Below are 20,283 nucleotides of genomic sequence, written 5' to 3'. Positions count from 1 at the left end.
AAATGTATTATTATTATCTTCTGATAACAGAAGCACTGTGTAAGTGTAAGACTTAAGGCAAGGAATGTTTATTTGTATAACATATTTCATAAATGGTGGTATTAGAGCAAGGGCCATTAACATAAAAAATTGGTTTAAAAGAATGAATAGTTGCCTAAAAAAAGATAGAAGTGTTAAAGTGCAACACCAGGCTTAATTAGAGAATGCACATCTGTTTCTCTACACTATATTGCCAAAAGTATTGGGACACCCCCTCCAAATCATTGATTCAGGTGTTCTAATCATTTCCATGGCCACAGGTGAATAAATCAAGCACTAGGCATGCAGACGCTTCTACAAACATTTGTGAAAGAATGGGTCGCTCTCAGGAGCTCAGTGAACTCAAGCGTGGTAGCGTGATAGGTTGCCACCTGTGCAATAAGTCAATTTGTGAAATTTCCTCACTACTATATATTCCACAGTCAACTGTTAGTCATATTATAACAAAGTGGAAGCAATTGGGAACAACAGCAACTCAGCCCTGAAGTGGTTGGCCACGTAAAATCACAGAGTGGGGTCAGCGCATGCTGAGGTGCACAGTGCGCAGAGTCAATAGCTACAGACCTCCAAACTTCGTGTGGCCTTCAGATTAGCTCAAGAACAGTGTGTAGAGCTTCATGGAATGGGTTTCCATGGCCGAGCAGCTCATCCAAGACTTACATCACCAAGTGCAATGCAAAGATTCGGATGCAGTGGGGTAAATCACGCCGCCACTGGACTCGAATCACGCTTCTCTGTCTGGCAATCCGATGGACGAGTCTGGGTTTGGTGGTTGCCAGGAGAACGGTGCTTGCCTGACTGCATTGTGCAGTGTAAAGTTAGGTGGAGGGGGGATTATAGTGTTGGGTTGTTTTTCAGGGGCCCCTTTCAGGATACCAAGACATTTTGGACAATTTCATGCTCCCAACTTTGTGGGAACAGTTTGAGGACAGCCCTTTCCTGTTCCAACATGACTCCACACCAGTGCACAAAGCAGGTCCATAAAGACATGGATGAGCGAGTTTGGTGTGGAGGAACTTGACTGGCCTGCACAGAGTCCTGACCTCAACCCGATAGAACACCTTTGGGATGAATTAGAGCGGAGACTGCGAGCCAGGCCTTCTCGTCCAACATCAGTGCCTGACCTCACAAATGCGCTTCTAGAAGAATGGTCAGAAATTCCCATAAACACACTCCTAAACCTTGTGGAAAGCCAGAAGAGTTGAAGCTGTTCTAGCAGCAAAGGGTGGGCCAACTCCATATTAAACCCTACGGATTAAGAATGGGATGTCATTAAAGTTCATGTGCATGTAAAGGCAGGCGTCCAAAAACATTTGGCAATATAGTGCTATAAAACAATATATCTGTTATAAACATAATTCTAAAGAATGATAAGACGTGATATATTACATAATCACCTATTTTATTTGTCTCAGGATGTCCTGTAACGTGGTGCTGTCCTTTTTGAAGAGCCTATCGAGGCGAAAGCCACTGGAACCCGATGGCGAAGAGTCCAACTTTAAGCGTTGCTTAACCACACTCGACCTAGTGGCCCTTGGGGTGGGAAGTACACTTGGGGCTGGGGTCTATGTCCTTTCTGGAGAGGTCGCCAGAACAGTGTCTGGCCCCAGCATCATCGTGTCATTCTTCATTGCGGCAGTGGCGTCTGTGTTTGCGGGGTTGTGCTATGCAGAGTTTGGTGCCCGGGTGCCCAAGACAGGCTCTGCCTATCTGTACAGCTACGTCACCGTCGGAGAGGTGTGGGCCTTCATCACCGGCTGGAACTTACTGCTGTCATACATCATAGGCAAGAACAAACATTATATTGCCAACACTAATTGATCCCTCAAAATTCTGGGAATCACTGTTGTAATAAAAAAAAAAAATGTTATTGATGTGTCCTTCCGCTTTGATAAGACACATGTCCTGCACATGTTTCTGATGCCTCGAAACACGCAGCCAATACGCATGCTGTTACATAATGCAGCGTTAATATATTTTGAGTATAATCACAACATGTATAGACATAATATTGCAGAATCAACCAGGGCTGCATTTCCCAGAAGTATCGTAAACATAGTAGACTGTTTGCACTGAAGCTTAAAATGCTTTTGGGAAACGCAGCCCTGATCAAAAGCATTCCACAATCATTTTTATCAGGGATATTAATCTGACCAAATGTATGTATGCATTTCATGACTCAATAAAGAGTTATATGGCCTATAAACTTGCTTATCAAATGCCTGTATAAATGAATTGCTTGATCTGAATGACTTTTTGACAGGCACATCCAGTGTGGCCAGAGCATGGAGTGGCACTTTCGATGACTTGATTGGAAATAAGATTGCCAATTATTTGAGTGAAAAAACACCAATGAATTTACCTGGCCTCGCTTCCTATCCGGACTTCTTTGCTGCTGGCCTTATAATGGTTTTGGCAGGCAAGTAAGATTTACAGTCAATTTATTTTAGTGTCAATAAATGGGCTATGCCATTGCTAAGACACCGTAATACAATTCAAGATGTGAACACTGTACAAAATTATTGTTGGCTTAACTGGTTGCCTTAAAATTTTGAGTTTATTGAAATAAAAAATTAGAGTTAAAGGGTTAGTTCACCCAAGAATTAAAATTAGCCCATGATTTACTCACCCTCAAGTCATCCTAGGTGTATATATGGCATTCTTCTTTCAGACGAATACAATCAGAGTTGTATAAAAAAAATGTCCTGGCTAATCCAAGCTTTATAATGGCAGCCCAAAAAGTGCGTCCATCCATTATAAAAGTAATCCACATGGCTCCAGGGGTTAATAAAGGCCTTCTGAAGGGAATCGATCCATATCCATATTTAACACGTTATGAAGTAAAATATCTGGACACACTTTATATTAGGTGGCCTTAACTACTATGTACTAACATTTTAATTATTAATTTGATACATTGCAATTATTGTGTCCATGTATTTACATTGTACTTACATTTTTAAAAATACCTGCATGTAATTACATCTGTAATTAATTTCTGTAGTTACATTTGTAAATGCACAGTTGACACTTCCCTTACACCTAACCCTACCCTTAAACTTACCCACACCACCACACCTGTCCCTAACTTCACCCGTATCCCACCTCAATATCAGCAAAGGTGTTTTTCAATACAATATGAACACAGTAAGTACATTGTACAAATTTTTTGATGTAAGTACTAGGGCTGTAACGATTTGACCAAAAATAAAAACCTCGATTAATTGAACATTTTACCTCGATTACGATTAATGAACGAATATTTTGCTTTTTTTATTTTTTATTTTACTATTAAAGGTGGATTTTTTTTTTTTTAATGCAAAATTGCATTTCTTTGTGATTTTAAAACACTTGAAGGAAACGGTTCTCTTTCAGCAGTTATTGTCTATGGGGCAGATTTCTGTTTGTTGTACATCAGATACAGATAAATTAACACTGTAGGCCTACGTTAAATTTATTTGAATGCATTAATGAGAGAGTGATTGTGTGTGTGAATTACTCATACCGTCTCTATTCATTATGAAGCTGTGGTTTGTACTTACTTCAAAGGTATTAAAATATATGCCTATAACGGTTGAGTTTCTAAGCTACTTTAGTGACTTTACTTCAGTCACAGGACAGCGTTGACACTGCGTTTCTGCGCTGCTCTCTGTCTGAGTGTTCGTTTGTCACAATATATCAGGCATTAGTTCAACATAATACACATCTGATGGTCTAAACTCGCTTTAATGTTCAAACTGGCAGGGCTTAAAACACATACAAATGACAAAGCTTTGTGAGGATGCAGGTGAAAGAGGTCTGTCTTCAGGGCGCGCGCGCGCGGCGTCTCTGCTCTCTGTCACACAGAAAAACGCTGACCACTGAACGGATACGTATTGTTGTTTTTGAATAGTGCACAATCGCTTTAAATGTTGAAACTGGCAAGCTTTTAAACGCATTTACTTGACAAACTTTATGAGCACGAAAGTGAAAGCGATCTGGCTTCGGGGCTTGCGCGCGCCGTCTGTGTGTGTGTGTGTGTGTGTGTGTTTCGGTGGCAGCGCGTATAGGCTATAAGAACGGCGATTAACTGACCTGTATATAAACTGTGTAAAACATACAGTTACTTTAGTGAATCTGAGCATCTATAAACACAGATAACTGCTCCTGCATCTCTGTGTGCCTGAAAACTGCACTTGACGTGACTGACGGGGCGGAGTCACGTGAAAACCGAAATAACCGACATGGGAAAAATACGTCGGTTAGAGGTTCTGAATGTCGGTTTCGGTTATTTTTCGATTAATCGTACAGCCCTAGTAAGTACATAGTAGTTAAGGCCACCTAATATAAAGTGGGACCAAATATCTAGCTTCCGGTGGGCCGCCTTCCATATTCAATTTACGGAAAAAACGTATCTGATGCGACGATGACGTCGGACGTAGCGTAAGTGTTTTGAACCGCGAAAGGCATTACACTTTCTGCGTATGTTGAATACAGAAGACGGTCTGCCGGAAGCTACAGTCTAAAAATGCTGGGTTTAAAACAACCCAAGTTGGGTTGAAAATGGGCAAACCCGGCAATTGGGTTGTTTTAAGCAAACATTTAACCCAACCGGTGGGTTAAAACAACCCAATTGCTGGGTTTGTCCATTTTCAACCCAACTTGGGTTGTTTTAAACCCAGCATTTTTTAGAGCGTAGATATTTACTTAAATATGGATATTTTTCTTACAAAAACATCGATTCCCTTCAGAAGGCCTTTATTAACCCCTGGAGCCGTGTGGAGCACTTTTATAATGGATGGATGCACTTTTTTGGGCTTCAAATTTTGGGCTGCCATTCACTGCCATTATAAAGCTTGGATTAGCCAGGACATGTTTTAATATAACTCCGATTGTATTCGTCTGAAAGAAGAAAGTCATATACACCTAGGACGGTAAATCATGGGGTCATTTTTGGGTGAACTAACCCTTTAATGAAGGAGATTGGTTTGATAAATAGAAACTCAAAATATTATGTTATCTGAACTACATTAATAATCTAAGTTGATTTGACAAAAGATAAAAAGTTGTGATAACAAATCATGAAAATATATATATTTTTTTACAGTGAATTAACATGAATCAGATTTGTGTTAATTGTTGTAATTTCCCAGGTGTCCTTGCATTTGGGGTGAAGGAGTCTGCCATTGTCAATAAGATCTTCACAGCTGTAAATATAGTAGTTCTGGTTTTTGTCATCATAACTGGATTCATCAAGGGTGACATTGGAAACTGGCAGATAACAGAGGAGGACATTTTGAACTACACAATAACCGCGTATGTTGCTTTATGACATTTACAGAGCATTTGTGGTTATGGTTTACAACTGCATGTTTTAGGGGCCGTTTACACAACACCTTTTTCAACTAAACACTTAAAACTTTTATGCATTTTGGCCGATTAATTTACACGACAGCTGTGTTTTGCAAATGTACAAAAACGGGTTTCAAAGTGCAAGTTTTTAAAAATGACACCATTATTGTCTCTGTGTAAACTACAAAAACTTGATTTTGTGAAAACAGTGACGTCTTGTGCGTGCACATTTTGGGTGAATCCGAAATCGCCCCATAAACCCTCATTCACTATTCCCTACGTTAGTCCACAAATGTAGTTCACTTGAAGGAGTGAGTGGAAGCGAGTGTACATCGGCTGTTGTGGGATTGAATGAGTGCACTCAATAATGTCCACTATGGTTTCAGACACCACTACAAATGGCTGTCCCCTCAAATAATGCCCAATTTGAGGGTATAGGGGGCGATTTCGGATTCAGCCTTCGTGTTAAGTCTATAGGCGTGTAGTGTTTCTTCACAAAGTGACATCACCATCTACTGGCCAGACAGCAGAATACAGCGATTTTAATAGTTTTTGCGGATATGTGTGAACGGGGATTGTTTTGACAATGGTGGCGCCTGTACACAAAAGGATTTTGGTACATCTTTGTGGTGTAAACGTACCCTTAGATCCATGACTCTGCAAAAAAATGTAAATTGAAAAACTGAAAGCCTGTTTGATACATTTGAATCTTTTTCATAATTTGTTTGTTTTTAATTAGCACACTATCTGCTACGTTGAAACGGTTTTTAACATTTTAACATTTCTGTTTAGAAATCTCTCCGTTTCAAATGAAACTTTATCCAGTTTTGGAAGTGGAGGATTCTTTCCCTTTGGTTTTGAGGGAACGTTTGCTGGAGCTGCTACCTGTTTCTATGCCTTTGTGGGATTTGACTGCATTGCAACCACAGGTACTTCAACAATAGATCTGGTTCCGGAAGCAAAATCTCCATTCACTTTCTCCATAGGGACATTGATTTTTAACGAAACCTTTAAAGACAGCCCTATACTGTGAGTACTGAGGTTCACTTAAAAAAAAATTACGGTAAAAGACTGTAAAAATGCTACAGTAAAAAACTGTTAACAGTAAGTTTCCGTACTATATACGGTGAATAACTGTAATAGATCTAACCATACATTTAATGTAAGTTAACAGTAAAAAACTGTTCAATTTTCAGTTTTCAGAAGTAAAAAAGAATGTCAATGTATAATTTACAGTGAAAAAAACTCCCAGAATTCCCTGCGTGACACGTCACATTTGATGTATTTTCGTTGAAATAATGTTTCTTCTTAGTTTTCAAATCAGTTATGTACATTTTTGTTTTATGTTAAATCTAATGTTGATAAATTAATGTTTATTATTAATGTTTGTTACCATGATGGTGTTAGTATTTCTCTGAATGACGCACCTTCTATATATTAGTATTTACTTTCTCAGCTTGTGGAAAAGCTGCCTGTGATGAGCTTTGATTCATCATGTGACTTTCTCATCACCACCTGTTTTTGGTGGTTGTAAGTTTACAAAGGTACAAAACAGATATTAGTACTTCAATAGTTTGGTACATTAACATTCAATCAGTTAATGAAATGCATTTTTTTCACTGTAAATTTAAGTTAAATCTGTAAAACCTAAAACGTTGCTACCGTGTTTTTTTTTTATTACAGTAAGACATCATTTTATAAAGCAAGTTTTTCTCGAGTTTGAGAGCATATAAAGCAAGTTTGTCTCGCTTTATATTCTCTCAAAATACTTAAATATTTGTATATACAGTATGTGCATATTTTGCAATACACTCTAAAAAAAAAAGGCTCGTAATCATAGGGGAACCTTTTTTAGTGCTATATAGCACCAATTTTGGTGCTTCAGTGGTTCTTCAGAGGTGCTATACAGCACCTTAGTCAAAGAACCGGTGAAGAACCTCTGAAGAACCGCTGAAGAACCTCTGAAGAACCGCTGATGAACCACTGAAGCACCAAAATTGGTGCTATATAGCACTAAAAAAGGTTCCCCTATGATTACGAGCCAAGAACCATTTTTGGTGCAATATAGAACCTTTTTTTTTTTTAGAGTGTACAGTTAAAATATATTGTTCTACAGATATAATCAACAACTTTAAATGAATAGTTTTTTTTTCTCTCTGTGGTTTTTCATTTGATTATGTCGCAATGCTTAAAGGGATTGTAGTTTTTTCACTAAAGCCATAAAGTATAGAGTTTTTCTCCTTTTTGCCCAATTTTCAAAGACTTTTTGTTGTTTCAAATCAAAGCTTGTAATGTTGCGATTCCCCTCGTAGCTGGTTAGTTTGGTTCATGGCTTATAATGCTTTAACAAAGACTTTTTTTAAACCCCTATTTAAAAAAAAATAATTGAAAAAATACTTCAGGAACCAATGCCGCTGAAAATGCATATAGCAATATTAAAAATAAAGGAACTGAATATAAAAATTCTGCTGTAGGCTACTCACCCACATGTTCCAAAAGCAAATGCTGCTAATTTATTTTTCTGTGGAACACACACGTAATATTTTTGAATAATCTTTTCACGTTTTTCCACGTAATTCCACAGTGACTGTATTTACTACTATTTAATATTCAAAGTCTTCTGATTTCATACTAAATGAGAAACAGACCAAAATTTAAGCCATTATTTACTGATTAGCTTCCTCTCCAAAGAAGTTTTATTATGGAGAGGAAGGTTTGGCCGTTATAAGAAATGGTTCTTGGCTCGTAATCATAGGGGAACCTTTTTTAGTGGTATATAGCACCAATTTTGGTGCTTCAGTGGTTCTTCAGCGGTGCTTCAGAGGTGCTATATAGCACCTTAGTCAAAGAACCGGTGAAGAACCTCTGAAGAACCGGTGAAGAACCTCTGAAGCACCAAAATTGTTGCTATATTGCACTAAAAAATGTTCCCCTATGATTACGAGCCAAGAACCATTTTTGGTGCGATATAGAACTTTTTTTTTTTTTAGAGTGTAGTTTAACGACAGAAAAACACGGTTGGCGCGCCCGGCGCATGGTCTAAAAGGGCTATTTGCAAGCGGAAAGACAGCACGCTTCTCCAAAGAGGAATCCTTTTATTTTTAATATTTAAAAATGTGTGTGTGCTGCTGTGCGTCCCTGTGTGTGTAATTAGCAGGGTGTACACGCGTTGTTGCATATAGGTGCATATTACTAACGCGCCCTTTAAATAACACAAAATTATTGCGTTTTCAGTTCCTTAAAATAGCAATGTGCGAACAATGTGCCTGAACACGCCTGGTTTTCAGCCCAGATGCCCATGGGCGCACAGATGGTCAAGAGTTAATTTGCAATTTAAACAACGTGGCATTGAACGTGAAAATGACAACTGCGTCGAGCTGAAAGTAGCAAAAAACACTTGCGTCGTGCCTGGCGTCGCATTGCACCGGGTGTATGATAGGGGCCCTCAATTCCAAAAGTGAATCTGGCCTGAAGTGTGTGTCAAAACTAAAAAAAAAAAGGTTCACACTTTAGATTAGGGTTCTATTCTCACTATTAACTACAACTTTTACCTCAATAAACTCCTACTTACTGCTTGTTAATAGTTAGTAAGGTAGTTGTTAAATGTAGATATTGTGTAGGATTAAGGGGTGTTGAATATGGCCATGCAGAATAATAATTAATATGGGCTTAAGTAATAATAAACAGCCAATATCCTAGTAATATGCATGCTAATAAACAAGTGAATAGTGAGAATTGTACCCTAAACTAAAGTGTTACCAGAAAAATGTGAATGTATCGAATGGGGAATGACATTTTAGAGATTCTGCACTGAAAATGTTCCATCAATAATTTATATTTTGGTCTGTTCGTCACGCAAGATTTCAGAAGTCTTGGAATACAGCATATAAATCATATTGACTAATATATATATATATTAGTCAATATGGAGGTTGCCATATACTGTAAATATGGCATGAAACATGACAAGGTCTAATTCAGTCGAAATGATTTGTGTACTTGTATTTTAATTCTCTGTCTCCTGTATCTAGGCGAGGAAGTACGAAACCCTCAGAAGTCTATCCCTATCGGAATTGTGGCTTCTCTTCTCATCTGCTTCTTGGCTTATTTCGGCGTTTCGGCTGCTCTCACCCTCATGATGCCCTATTACCAGCTAAATGTTCAGAGTCCATTACCCGTAGCCTTCACCTATGTGGGCTGGGATCCAGCAAAGTATGCTGTGGCTGTAGGATCTTTGTGTGCTCTCTCAACAAGGTAAATAACACATATGGCCTATTAAGCACTTACTATACCAGACTCATACTATTAGGGCTATAAAACACAGCATTGCATGATTAGTAAGAAGATAAAACAGTAGATGCTCATGAACTGAAAAGGAAAGTGTGTCCATCGGTTCGGTAACATTAGCATCATAAAGTCAAATGTAGTATGGATAATGCAGGACTCTATGACTGTCAAACGCAGTTGTCAAGGATGGATGTTGATGCAGGATACATCAGAACAGAAGCTAATTATTTAACACCTGTGTTGGAAATCCAGGTTGATCATGTTGTCTATAGGGGATACATTTATAACAACTTAGTTTTTTAAATGTATAAATAAATGTAACGGAGGTTGCCACATATTGTCACATACTTATATATGAGTAAAGCGGCTACACAAACAAGAAAAAATATACTTCGTTTTGTACATTGGGAATTGATTGGTTGTGGTTTGCTATTGGTGGATCTCATGTGAGTTACAGGTTGCCCCGCCCTCACGGCATTAAACATGTCATCAGAGGAGAAAAGATGAGCTGCAAGATTGAGGGAAATTTATTTTGATTAAAGATATAGACACATGAATTAAAAAATATATATAATTTATAATAAATACTGCAATATTATATATTAAAAAAAAATAATTATCCATTTTTATTTGATAGACAGCAGACAAACGACTATACACCTGTCACTCAAAGTGGCCACGCCCTTAATTATGGAGAACTTTAAGGCTTTGCATAATGTAAATTGTAAACGAATGAGTTATAAAATAAATTTACCCCCTCACAGTTGTCATGAAGGGCAAAATTAGCCGTATAGACCAAAACCATAATTTGTACCAGACTGTAAACATGTGTTTTTCTGCTGTAAAGTTGGGCATTTTGACATGGAACTCAATGAGATTCTGCTCCCTTCTGGAGCCTGTCCCTAGTGGCCAGTCGATGAATTACAGTTTAAGTCACTTCTGTATTGGCTTCAAGAGAAACTGGGGGAGGTTGAACTAACCAACTCAACCTGGCCCTGCCCCTTTATTGTACGGGAATTTTTTTAATGAGGAATCTTGTGACTTTTCTTTACTATTCAACAGTCTGCTGGGATCCATGTTCCCTATGCCCCGTGTGCTATTTGCTATGGCCAGAGATGGGCTGCTATTCAAACCACTGAGTAACATGAGTTCCAGACAGAGCCCTGTCATCGCCACACTTGTTTCTGGAGTAGTAGCAGGTAATTCTGTTTGAGAACACATCCCAGTAATACACCATGATAATAGTAACTAATCTAAGTGACATACCTTAGCCAAATAGCATAAACATATTTAGGGCCTTGTTGCTAAAAAGGCATGAAGGGCTGTTCCAAAGGTCACTGAAATTGAATACATAGAACAACAAAAAATATTATTTAGTTTATGCTAGTACATGTGAATTTGGTTGTCTTGATGTTTTGCCTCTGAAATTCTAAGAGTGAACTATTTGTGATTTTAGCAATAATGGCCCTGGTGTTTGACCTGAAGGCTCTAGTAGACATGATGTCTATTGGAACGCTCTTTGCCTACACCCTCGTCGCCATCTGCATCTTAATTCTTCGGTAAGATACAGATAAAGATACATTATAATATAAAGAATAATCTATGAATGGTATTATAGATTTTACAATAGTTTTTTTTACCCACACAGATGTTACAAAGCACACAGAAAATACATTCACACTGAAATATGTTAACCCTGTAAAATTCTGACATATGAAATAATATTTTAAAAGTACCATTTGATACATCAGGCTTTTATGGCTCACTCATATATTGTGAATATGGAGCTTTATTCAGAGGCCCAAACTGAACAAAAAATACACAATTTGGTGCAGTTGCTGACATTTATATGGACAAAAGATACAATTCTGATAGCTTGTAATATAAATCACGGAGCATGTTTACATGCACAACAGTATACTGGTAACTCCCAAAAATCAGTGTATTGAAATAACCTGTTGTCCCGGTTTACATGCAATCCAATATCCAGGCATCGCAATTAAGGGCGTTTACATCACTTTATTAATAAATCAGGTTATTTCCCAGGAGTGACTTACAAAACTTAATCATTTGTGTGTCTGACTCATAGACTGTAAAAAAAAAAATGGATGTAGTCGCCCGTAGGTTTCTGAAGAGCATTTTTGAATCCCAAAAGTGTGCGGATCTTGCCATCTTGCCAGCGCAAGCGCGTCACTCCCGGATGACCGAAAATGCTTTTATGATTAAAAAAAATGTTTATAATCAAAGCTACAGTTTCAAAAGCTAGGCTAGCTACATATAATCCTTTTCAATACAATAATGATTGTGAGATAAACAAATAAACGTTCCTCAAAAGCCTGAAGCCTGATCATATTTGATATTCATGATTTTTCTAAACAATTCCATCCATCCATCCATCCATCCATGGATGGATGGATTTTTCTAAACAATTATGTATGGATAAGTAAAAAAGTTGCTTCAGTCCAGTAAGTGTTCATCTTGAAATATTGCTAACAATAGTTATTCTTAACAAAAGATATTCTAAATAAATAAATACGTCACATAATGGAATTGATGCTATCGACAATCCACATTGATTTTACACTCATATTCATGTTATATTGGATGTTATATTATATTATATACAGCAAATAGTCCTCCACAGTACTCAATAATTAGTATTTTCCTCAAAAACATTTTGGCATTGGTAGTACTGATGTGTGCTCAAAAATGTGCAGTGCTCAGTAAACCATTGCGTAATATCCAGAGCGAACACAAATATTCAGACAGCAGAGTGTGATGTAAATTAGCAATAGTAACAGTTGTTGCAATAAAAGTATTCTTGTCCATGCAGGTACCAACCAGAGCCAGCTGAGATGAATGAGAAAGTTCAGAAGTGGAATCTGTTTCGCCCTCCTAAATATGCTTCTGCTGCAAGCTCTAAAGCTGTGACTCTGCTGACCGTACTTACTGGTGAGTTTCAGCTTTTATCATGCTTGAATGTGCAGTGATGTGCATAAGAATAGCAGAGACCACACCACAACTATAGCGAAAACGGCACAGAGAAACGATATCTTTGGAATCACTTTCCGAATATTTTTTCCCAGCTTATGAACGATAAAAACTTCCGAAAAAAAAATCCATCCTGCTTTAAGAGCTCGAGTATTTAAAGCAACAGACAACTTTACTTCAGGCAGCGTGCGCTTAGAATAAACAGAATTATATCATCCACTAGTGTGGACACTAATATAGTTATTTTTTATAGTTATGACAGTCAATCAGAATCCATCCTGCTTTAAAAAACTTGAGTATTTAAAGCGGCAGACGACAAAACATCTCAGGTTACAACTGTAACCCTAGTTCCCAGAGAAGGGGAATGAGACATTATTGGTTCCCCATAGCGTAAATACCAAGACGCAGTGTCCAATACCCACAACGCCATGCTGAGGGAATGCCTGCCTCACTAGGCTGTGAATATGTACAAACATTGTGGGTGTAGCATAAATTGATTCTACCGATTACCCAGCCAGAGCCCAGCGCCAATACTCTTCTTCTATGCCCTAGAGCAAGGGAAGTCCCGGCTGTTACACCTTCCTCCCTCCCTTGCGGGACAGACCTCAGCCTTATACGGCCCCAAGAGCAGAGCACACTATAGAATGCTACAATGATAAGGAGGGACACCATCGGTGATCCACCCCTACTCATTTGTAACACTGATCATCCCTTTAGAAGCACCCCACCAAAGGGGAGCATATATCCCTTCCCCAAGACCAAACAACAGTTGGGGAGGCAGGTAAACAAAACAGAGAGACTGTTGTGAATTGCCCATCATAGTTCGGTTCACCCTGCTCTAACCCAAGGGGTACTTGAGCAGCTTACAAAAGGGAGCATGCAAGGTGCTAATGTAACCAGTTCGAGCTGGATTCAAACCGGGGTCTCCAGGGTGAGAGGCAGGTGCGCTAACAAGGACGCTAAAGACCGCAGCCGCTAGCATGCCTTTTGAGGCCAGGTGAATGAGGTTTATACGTACAGCTCTTAATGGCTTACGTCTGTTACACTCACCCCCCTAATACCTCACTCCCATCTGGGTCACGGCACCAAATGTAACTGGTGCTATTCGACCCGCTCCAAGTGGGATTCAAACCAGAGTCTCTGGCGTGGGAGGCGGCAGGTTAACAATGATGCTCCCGAGTCCAGGAGAGTGAGGTTTACATGCACAACCACGTCCGTCACACTAATAACCTCAGTAAATAACACCTCCCTTCAGTACTGCCACTCATCCAAGGGGGAGCTTACATCCTTACCCTTTACTCAGGAAAGGGAGGCAAACAAGAGCAGCACATAATGCAATTTGCACAATAACTCTCATCGCCCATGCTGTAAACCACAAGGAAGCTGCAGGGGAGCCTAGGCCTTCCTTAAAGACCTCAAAGTAACTGGGGGAGGGCAGCCCATACCCTTACTTGAGCCAAGGCACTCTACCTAAGACCCGCTATAGCTAGCGTTCCATCTTTTTCTTTTAGTACTAGACCATAGTATGAGACAGATAACAAGGTAGGATGCCCCGCAGGTGAACTTTCTCTACTTATTAACTTTGTCAAACCAGAGCTACAGTAGAGCACCCATCCAAAAGGGAGCATACATCCCTACTTTAAAACCCTACAGTAATTGGGGAGGGAGGTAAATTAAGCAGAGGGAATCTACACTGTCCTACCTGCCATCAAACTTCACGGACCCCCAAAGAGGGATATATCTCCAGAAAGCTGTTGACTGAGATATAGAAGGATAAAAAGCTTACACACTTATATGTAGGACTGCAGAGGAGGCGGATTACTAATAACATGCCTCGTTATTGATTATTATTAAGGCCTCAACTCGCTCTGCATCTAATCCCTCAAAATCAGACAGGTCACATTAATCAGTCAGGTCGGAAGCGGCCACAGAGCGGCGTGCTGAACCGACATGAAAACAACTGTCCATGAAACATCACGAGAAGCCCAAAAGGGAAAACTTCCGTCAGGCTGCTCCCTATGCTCTGCCTTCATTCCCAGCAATCAATCCCGTCCTGCTGCCTCTGCGGCCGTGGGACCCGAGCCCCGAGCCACGAGATGCAGACGCGCGACTCTCATCCCTCAAGAGACAGTCAAGAATGGGTGAAGCTTCCCACAGCGAACACATCACAATGAATGCAGTCAGCTCCCTTGCAAGCCGATTGCGCTCCGTGCAAGTGCTTGATTCTTATCTCTCTAAAGATAAGCAAGAACAGAGCTATTTACCATAAAAGCAATGTAATGTTCGAATCCATCCAGCACCCTCGAGAGTCAAACGTGCTCCAACAGACTCTTATCTTCCCCACGTATACAAACAAGCGGCTCCTGAAGACAAAAAAAGTGGATGACGTGTAACTGAGGCACCCTTTTATACTCACAGGAGCTCCACGTATTAAGTCATGGATTACCGTCTGCCAATGATTATATGCGTTGGTTTACACATGCCTCAGACACTGATCGTGCTGATTGCGTGGATGCTAATATGGTTATCGTTATAGTTATTGGTCTTGGTGTGAACAGGTCTTTAATAGTTGTGGTTACTCAATGGGTATTTCAATGTTCCAATATTTCTCCACTTCTTATTTACTCTTAATGTCCTTTCTAGTTGTGTTTGCGGTTATCCTGAGTGTGATCATCACAAAAGGTGTACAAGCTGGTCTGATTGAGGAGTGGTGGATGATTCTGATTATCACTTTGATTTTGCTGGGATTTATCATTGTTATCATTATTATTTGGCGACAGCCGCAGAATGGGTCCAAGGCTGCATTTATGGTAAGTTTTCACTGGGTGAAAAAGGCAACAATATTTTTACTTTTTAAGTAATGCATAAAAAAGATGTAGTAGCAGTGGTTCTCAACTCGTTTTGCTTCGGAATCCAGATTTTACTTTTGACAACTCAATACAGTACCAAAATTGTTGCGTGAAGTGGCCTCCTAATCATTTCTGACTTATAACAAAAAAGAGAACAATATCTAAAAGCTAATATGTGACAAAGTGTACAGCAAACAAGCTAAACAAAACCCAGAACCAAAAACAGAGAAGTCTTTATAAGCTGTTGACCAAAAAAACGAGCGTTTAAGGACACAAAAGTGGATACAGGCAATCGAGACGGAGCGCGACATGTTATACTTTTATATTTCCTGGCACTGATTACGTTCCCCTCTAGTGGGTGTAGTTCACAGTGTAGATAAAACTGACATTTGGATATTTGACTTAACAGGGACAAAATGTTTACTGCACACGTAGGCATACTGAGACATGCTGACTGTCAGGATCCCAAAATTTACCCATTGTTCCCGCTGATGCGTCATGTCTTATTGCCTGTATCCACTTTTGTCCCTTCAACGATCGTTTTTTTTGGGTCGACAGCTTATAAAAACTTATTTCTGTGGGGTTTTTTTTAGCTTGTTTGCTGTACACCCTGTCACATAGCAGCTTTTAGACATTGTTCTGTTTTTGTTATAAGTAAGGAATGACAAGGAGGCAGCCTCACGCAATACAAAGTCAATGAGAGCGTTGGATTGTTGGATTGTGAGAGGTGTGGGTATGGCCTAAATGCGCTCTGTCTCTATTATTGGGAGATATGAGGGTCCAAGCCTCTCCCACTGGAGAAAGCGTAACAGCTAACTTGGATCAGGTGTGCCTTGATAACCAATCACATTACAGTCTTGGCAACATTGCAGCAGTCAATCACTGTTTGCGGATACTATAAGAAGTGCCCTGAACTGAATTATACCTGTAGCGCAATTGTGCGTGACTTCTCTTATAAAACAGCATTTTTATTCTAAAAATAGATCCATCCAAAACTAATGTTTAAGAGCAAACAGGTTGAAGATTAGCCGATGGGCTGTCGATTAATTAAGTGATAAGCTATTTCCTCACAAAAGCGGTTTAGTCATCGTAGTGAAACTTCTCCTCTTTTGACATCCATAAAAAAAAAAAAAAAAAAAAAAACAACAACGCCTCTGGTCTCCTTTCTTTCGTACCGCAACGTTAGCAGCCGTTACGTTTTTTCGGATTGCCTTCAAGTGGCTTTGCAAAACAGGCAGGTGAGTTTTTATTAAAAAAATTATATGATCAATAACTTATGAAAACATGCTTTTTGTTTAAAGTCTGCAGGACAGAAGTTGCCCATCCCTGATCTAGATTGTGAAAATGAAGTGTCTTTGATTGTACTGAATGTGCACTTCAAATCTTACAAGTAAACGGCACTTGCAATGCAGATATAATATGAAATAAATGTTAGTTATTTTAGTCTATAAAGTTTTAAATATGGATATTTTTCTTACACAAACGTTCCACTTCACTTCAGAAGGCCTTTATTAACCCCCCGGAGGCATGTGGAGTAGTTATATGATGTATAGATGCACTTTTAAGGACTTTTAAACGAACTATCAAGTCAATGCCATTATAAAGCTTGGGTTAGCCAGGACTTTTTTAATATAACTCAGATTTTATTAGTCTAAATGCCAAATACACCGACTTGAGGGTGAGTAAATCATGCGCTAATTTAAATTTTTGGGTGAACTAACCCTTTAAGAAAGAGGGCCGGGAACACCAGCTCATTTACATTTAAAGGGACACACACAAAAAAGGAATGTTTTTGCTCACCCTCAAAAAGTTACTATTTTAACATGCTATAAAAAAATGTCTGTGGGGTGTTTTGAGCTAAAACTTCACATACACACTCTGGGGACATCAGAGACTTATGTTACATATTGTAAAAAAACATAATTTTATACAAATTTAAATTATAATAGATTTGCATGTAATTGCAATTAAAGCTGCACTATGTAACTTTTCCGTCCACTAGAGGTCGCCTATTCAAAATAAAGGCGTAGTTTGATGACGCCACGTTTGCGACGCCATTTCCGCTTTTCCGGTCATGAGTATGAGGTAACGCTAGCCTGGTCCTACCAGACTCTCATACATTTCATTTGTACAGAGAGTTCGGGAACGCGCTGCTCACGTGATTCGTAACATGATTGTATGCTGTAAATAAAGTTATATGCTTGGTATGATAAGAATAAATGCTGCCGTAAATAACGTCCCAATTCAAATGTTTACGTGCTTTTCTTCTTTTTATTTTTTGAGCGTGATGAAATATATTGCTCTTGAAAATACTTGCCAGCATTTAAAGTGTAAATACAAGTGTAGAAATGCATCCAAATTACAGCGAAGCCCAACCGTACGGTGCTCTGCATTGGTCAAAAAGGATATAAACAGTGAATTTTGAAGTGATATATTCTTGAAAACTCAGAGATGTGGATTTGGACAGCATTTAAATCACCACACGACCTTGGTGTTTTCTAAAACAGTAGGTCATTCAGCCGGGGATTTTTACGCAGGTGGTGGGAGACGGACGACAATAAAATCACTAACTAGCGCCTGTAAATTATGACAATACCTTCCGACCACACGAGAAACAGCCAACTCCTTCCCCACTAACGGAGCGAGCTGGAAAAGCTAACTTTTACTGAAGGAAAATGAAAATTGAGCGGAAGTACGTAAGAGGGGGCGGAGCCAGGCTAAGGTAACGCAGCTCTGTTTATCATATTAGACACATCTGAGTGTGTTAATGATGTTATGACGTTACTCTGTGCGTTCTCTCGGCGACTGCTATGACACTTGTTCACACTGCAGTGAGAGTAAAGCGTTTCTGCAGAATAAAACCGGAAACCGAGGGGAACGCAGATATGATGTCATCGACAGGCGACGCCCTCACACGTCCCGGTTCCTTGGGTAAAATAGCAATTTTCTCACGATTTACAAATAGTTAGAAACATTTATTGTAAGTATTGTAAGTACTCAACTGAACAAAATATATAACACTAGTCTAGTAGTTTTTGGATATTTTACTGAAAATTTTTTACATAGTGCACCTTTAACAGGCATTTGTTTCCACACGTTACATTCAGTTCGCACTTCAGTATTCAGTTTTAAGTGTATTATTTCTATAATAAGTCTTTTTAAAAGTATGCTAAAGTCTATAAACATTTTATAGAAATGTTTGGGTTGCGATCCACCTGTTGAGAACTACTGTTATTAAGAACAGTTGCCATGGAAATCGTATGTTTTGAATGACTTTAAAGCTGCTTTGGTCCTCAGAAACATTTTCAAATTTTTTCCGTAGGTTCCACTCCTACCAATACTTCCTATTTTCAGTACATTCATCAATGTATACTTAATGGTCCAACTGGGAGGTGAAACATGGATTCGCTACGCAGTGTGGATGGCAGTGGGTAAGACAACATGACTATTTATTAAAAGTCATACATACACTGTCAGTTAAAAGTTTGAACACACTTGGTTTATACATAAGACAATGCATAATATACCGTACAATATGCAGTATATAGTCCATATTTCTCCCTCTCTCTCTCTCTCTCTCTCTTATATATATATATATATATATATATATATATATATATATATATATATATATATATATATATATATATATATATATATATATATATATATATATATATATATATATATATATATATATATATATATATATATATATATATATATATATATATATGCTTCAAACTAAAAGACAAATACGTAGCATGATGTTTGTTTGTTATATGTGAATACACAAATACAGCATGTTTGATTGCCAAATGAATTTATTTTTCATGCTTTATGACAAATGCAACTGTTGCATTTAGTCCAACCACTTTCATTAGAAGCTTTCAGGATGTGTATCCTTGCTGAAGTATAATTGTCTTTCCTAATGAAACATAGGCTTGCTCATCTACTTCTGTTATGGAGTGCACTTCAGTGAACAGAAGAAACGAAATCTGTCTCCCAAACGTCCCAGCCATGTGAAGACAATTTCTGATAAACTGGAGGACGAGCAAAGATATGAATCCATTACACCGAATCTACAAACCAAGCTTTAAAGCCAACACTAATGTTTACTGCTCTGCACCAGAGACAGGGAAATTGTATTTTAGAATTTTTTTGTATTGAAATTTGAATTAGTATGAGGATGAATTTGTATCACATATTATAAAGCAAAATGTTGTACACAGAGGATGACCGAGACTGAATACACTCTCTTTGTGTCTCTGTAAAACCTATATTATATATTAGTACCTTTGAGGGTTCTGCCCAAGTGTGAGTAGTTATTATTAAATTATATATTTATTGTTATTGTTCGTAATTGTAAAACCTATATAGACAGAAAATCTGGTAGTACTATGCATCAACCCATGACATTTCTCTTTCTTTGTCACCGCTGTTACGTTCAATGTTTGGCTTTTGAAGATCAATGCAAAATGTACATTAGCTAACAAATAACATTGCACAACACCACATTATTTATAGTTATTGTTATTGTGCTTTGTGACAAGAGCAATATTTTCTCCTGTAAAAAAAAATTACTATGATTTTTTTCTGTGTTCTTCCAGTTGAACTATTGAGCTTGAAGAGGTTGTGTAAACACAATGAAATACTGAAAAAGACTAAGAGAAATGTCTTCATGCAGCTCTGCTGTGGGTGTGACCTGCCCTTTGTAGCATTAAAAACTTTTTCCAGGCCTCTGTTATGACTAGACGTTTTTCATCTGAGTGCACTACTCACATTC

The 20,283-nt window shown here is 38.5% G+C and overlaps 1 protein-coding gene across 1 annotated transcript; it reads left to right on the top strand.

The window, feature by feature from the left end:
* Positions 1-1,455: 1,455 nt before the first annotated feature.
* LOC307125877 (cationic amino acid transporter 2) lies at positions 1,456-19,597 on the top strand (the record flags this gene model as incomplete). The annotated part of the gene is made up of 11 exons (XM_079816075.1): positions 1,456-1,825; positions 2,303-2,458; positions 5,172-5,334; positions 6,163-6,299; positions 9,402-9,624; positions 10,720-10,856; positions 11,114-11,216; positions 12,491-12,609; positions 15,292-15,458; positions 18,820-18,928; positions 19,440-19,597. 11 exons carry the CDS (start codon positions 1,456-1,458, stop codon positions 19,595-19,597), a joined length of 1,842 nt encoding a protein of 613 aa, XP_079672201.1.
* Positions 19,598-20,283: the final 686 nt, after the last annotated feature.

Source organism: Gobio gobio (assembly GCF_949357685.1).
Source record: "Gobio gobio genome assembly, chromosome: 4".
Lineage (NCBI taxonomy): Eukaryota > Metazoa > Chordata > Actinopteri > Cypriniformes > Gobionidae > Gobio > Gobio gobio.
This window is presented reverse-complemented; position numbering and strand designations above follow the sequence as displayed.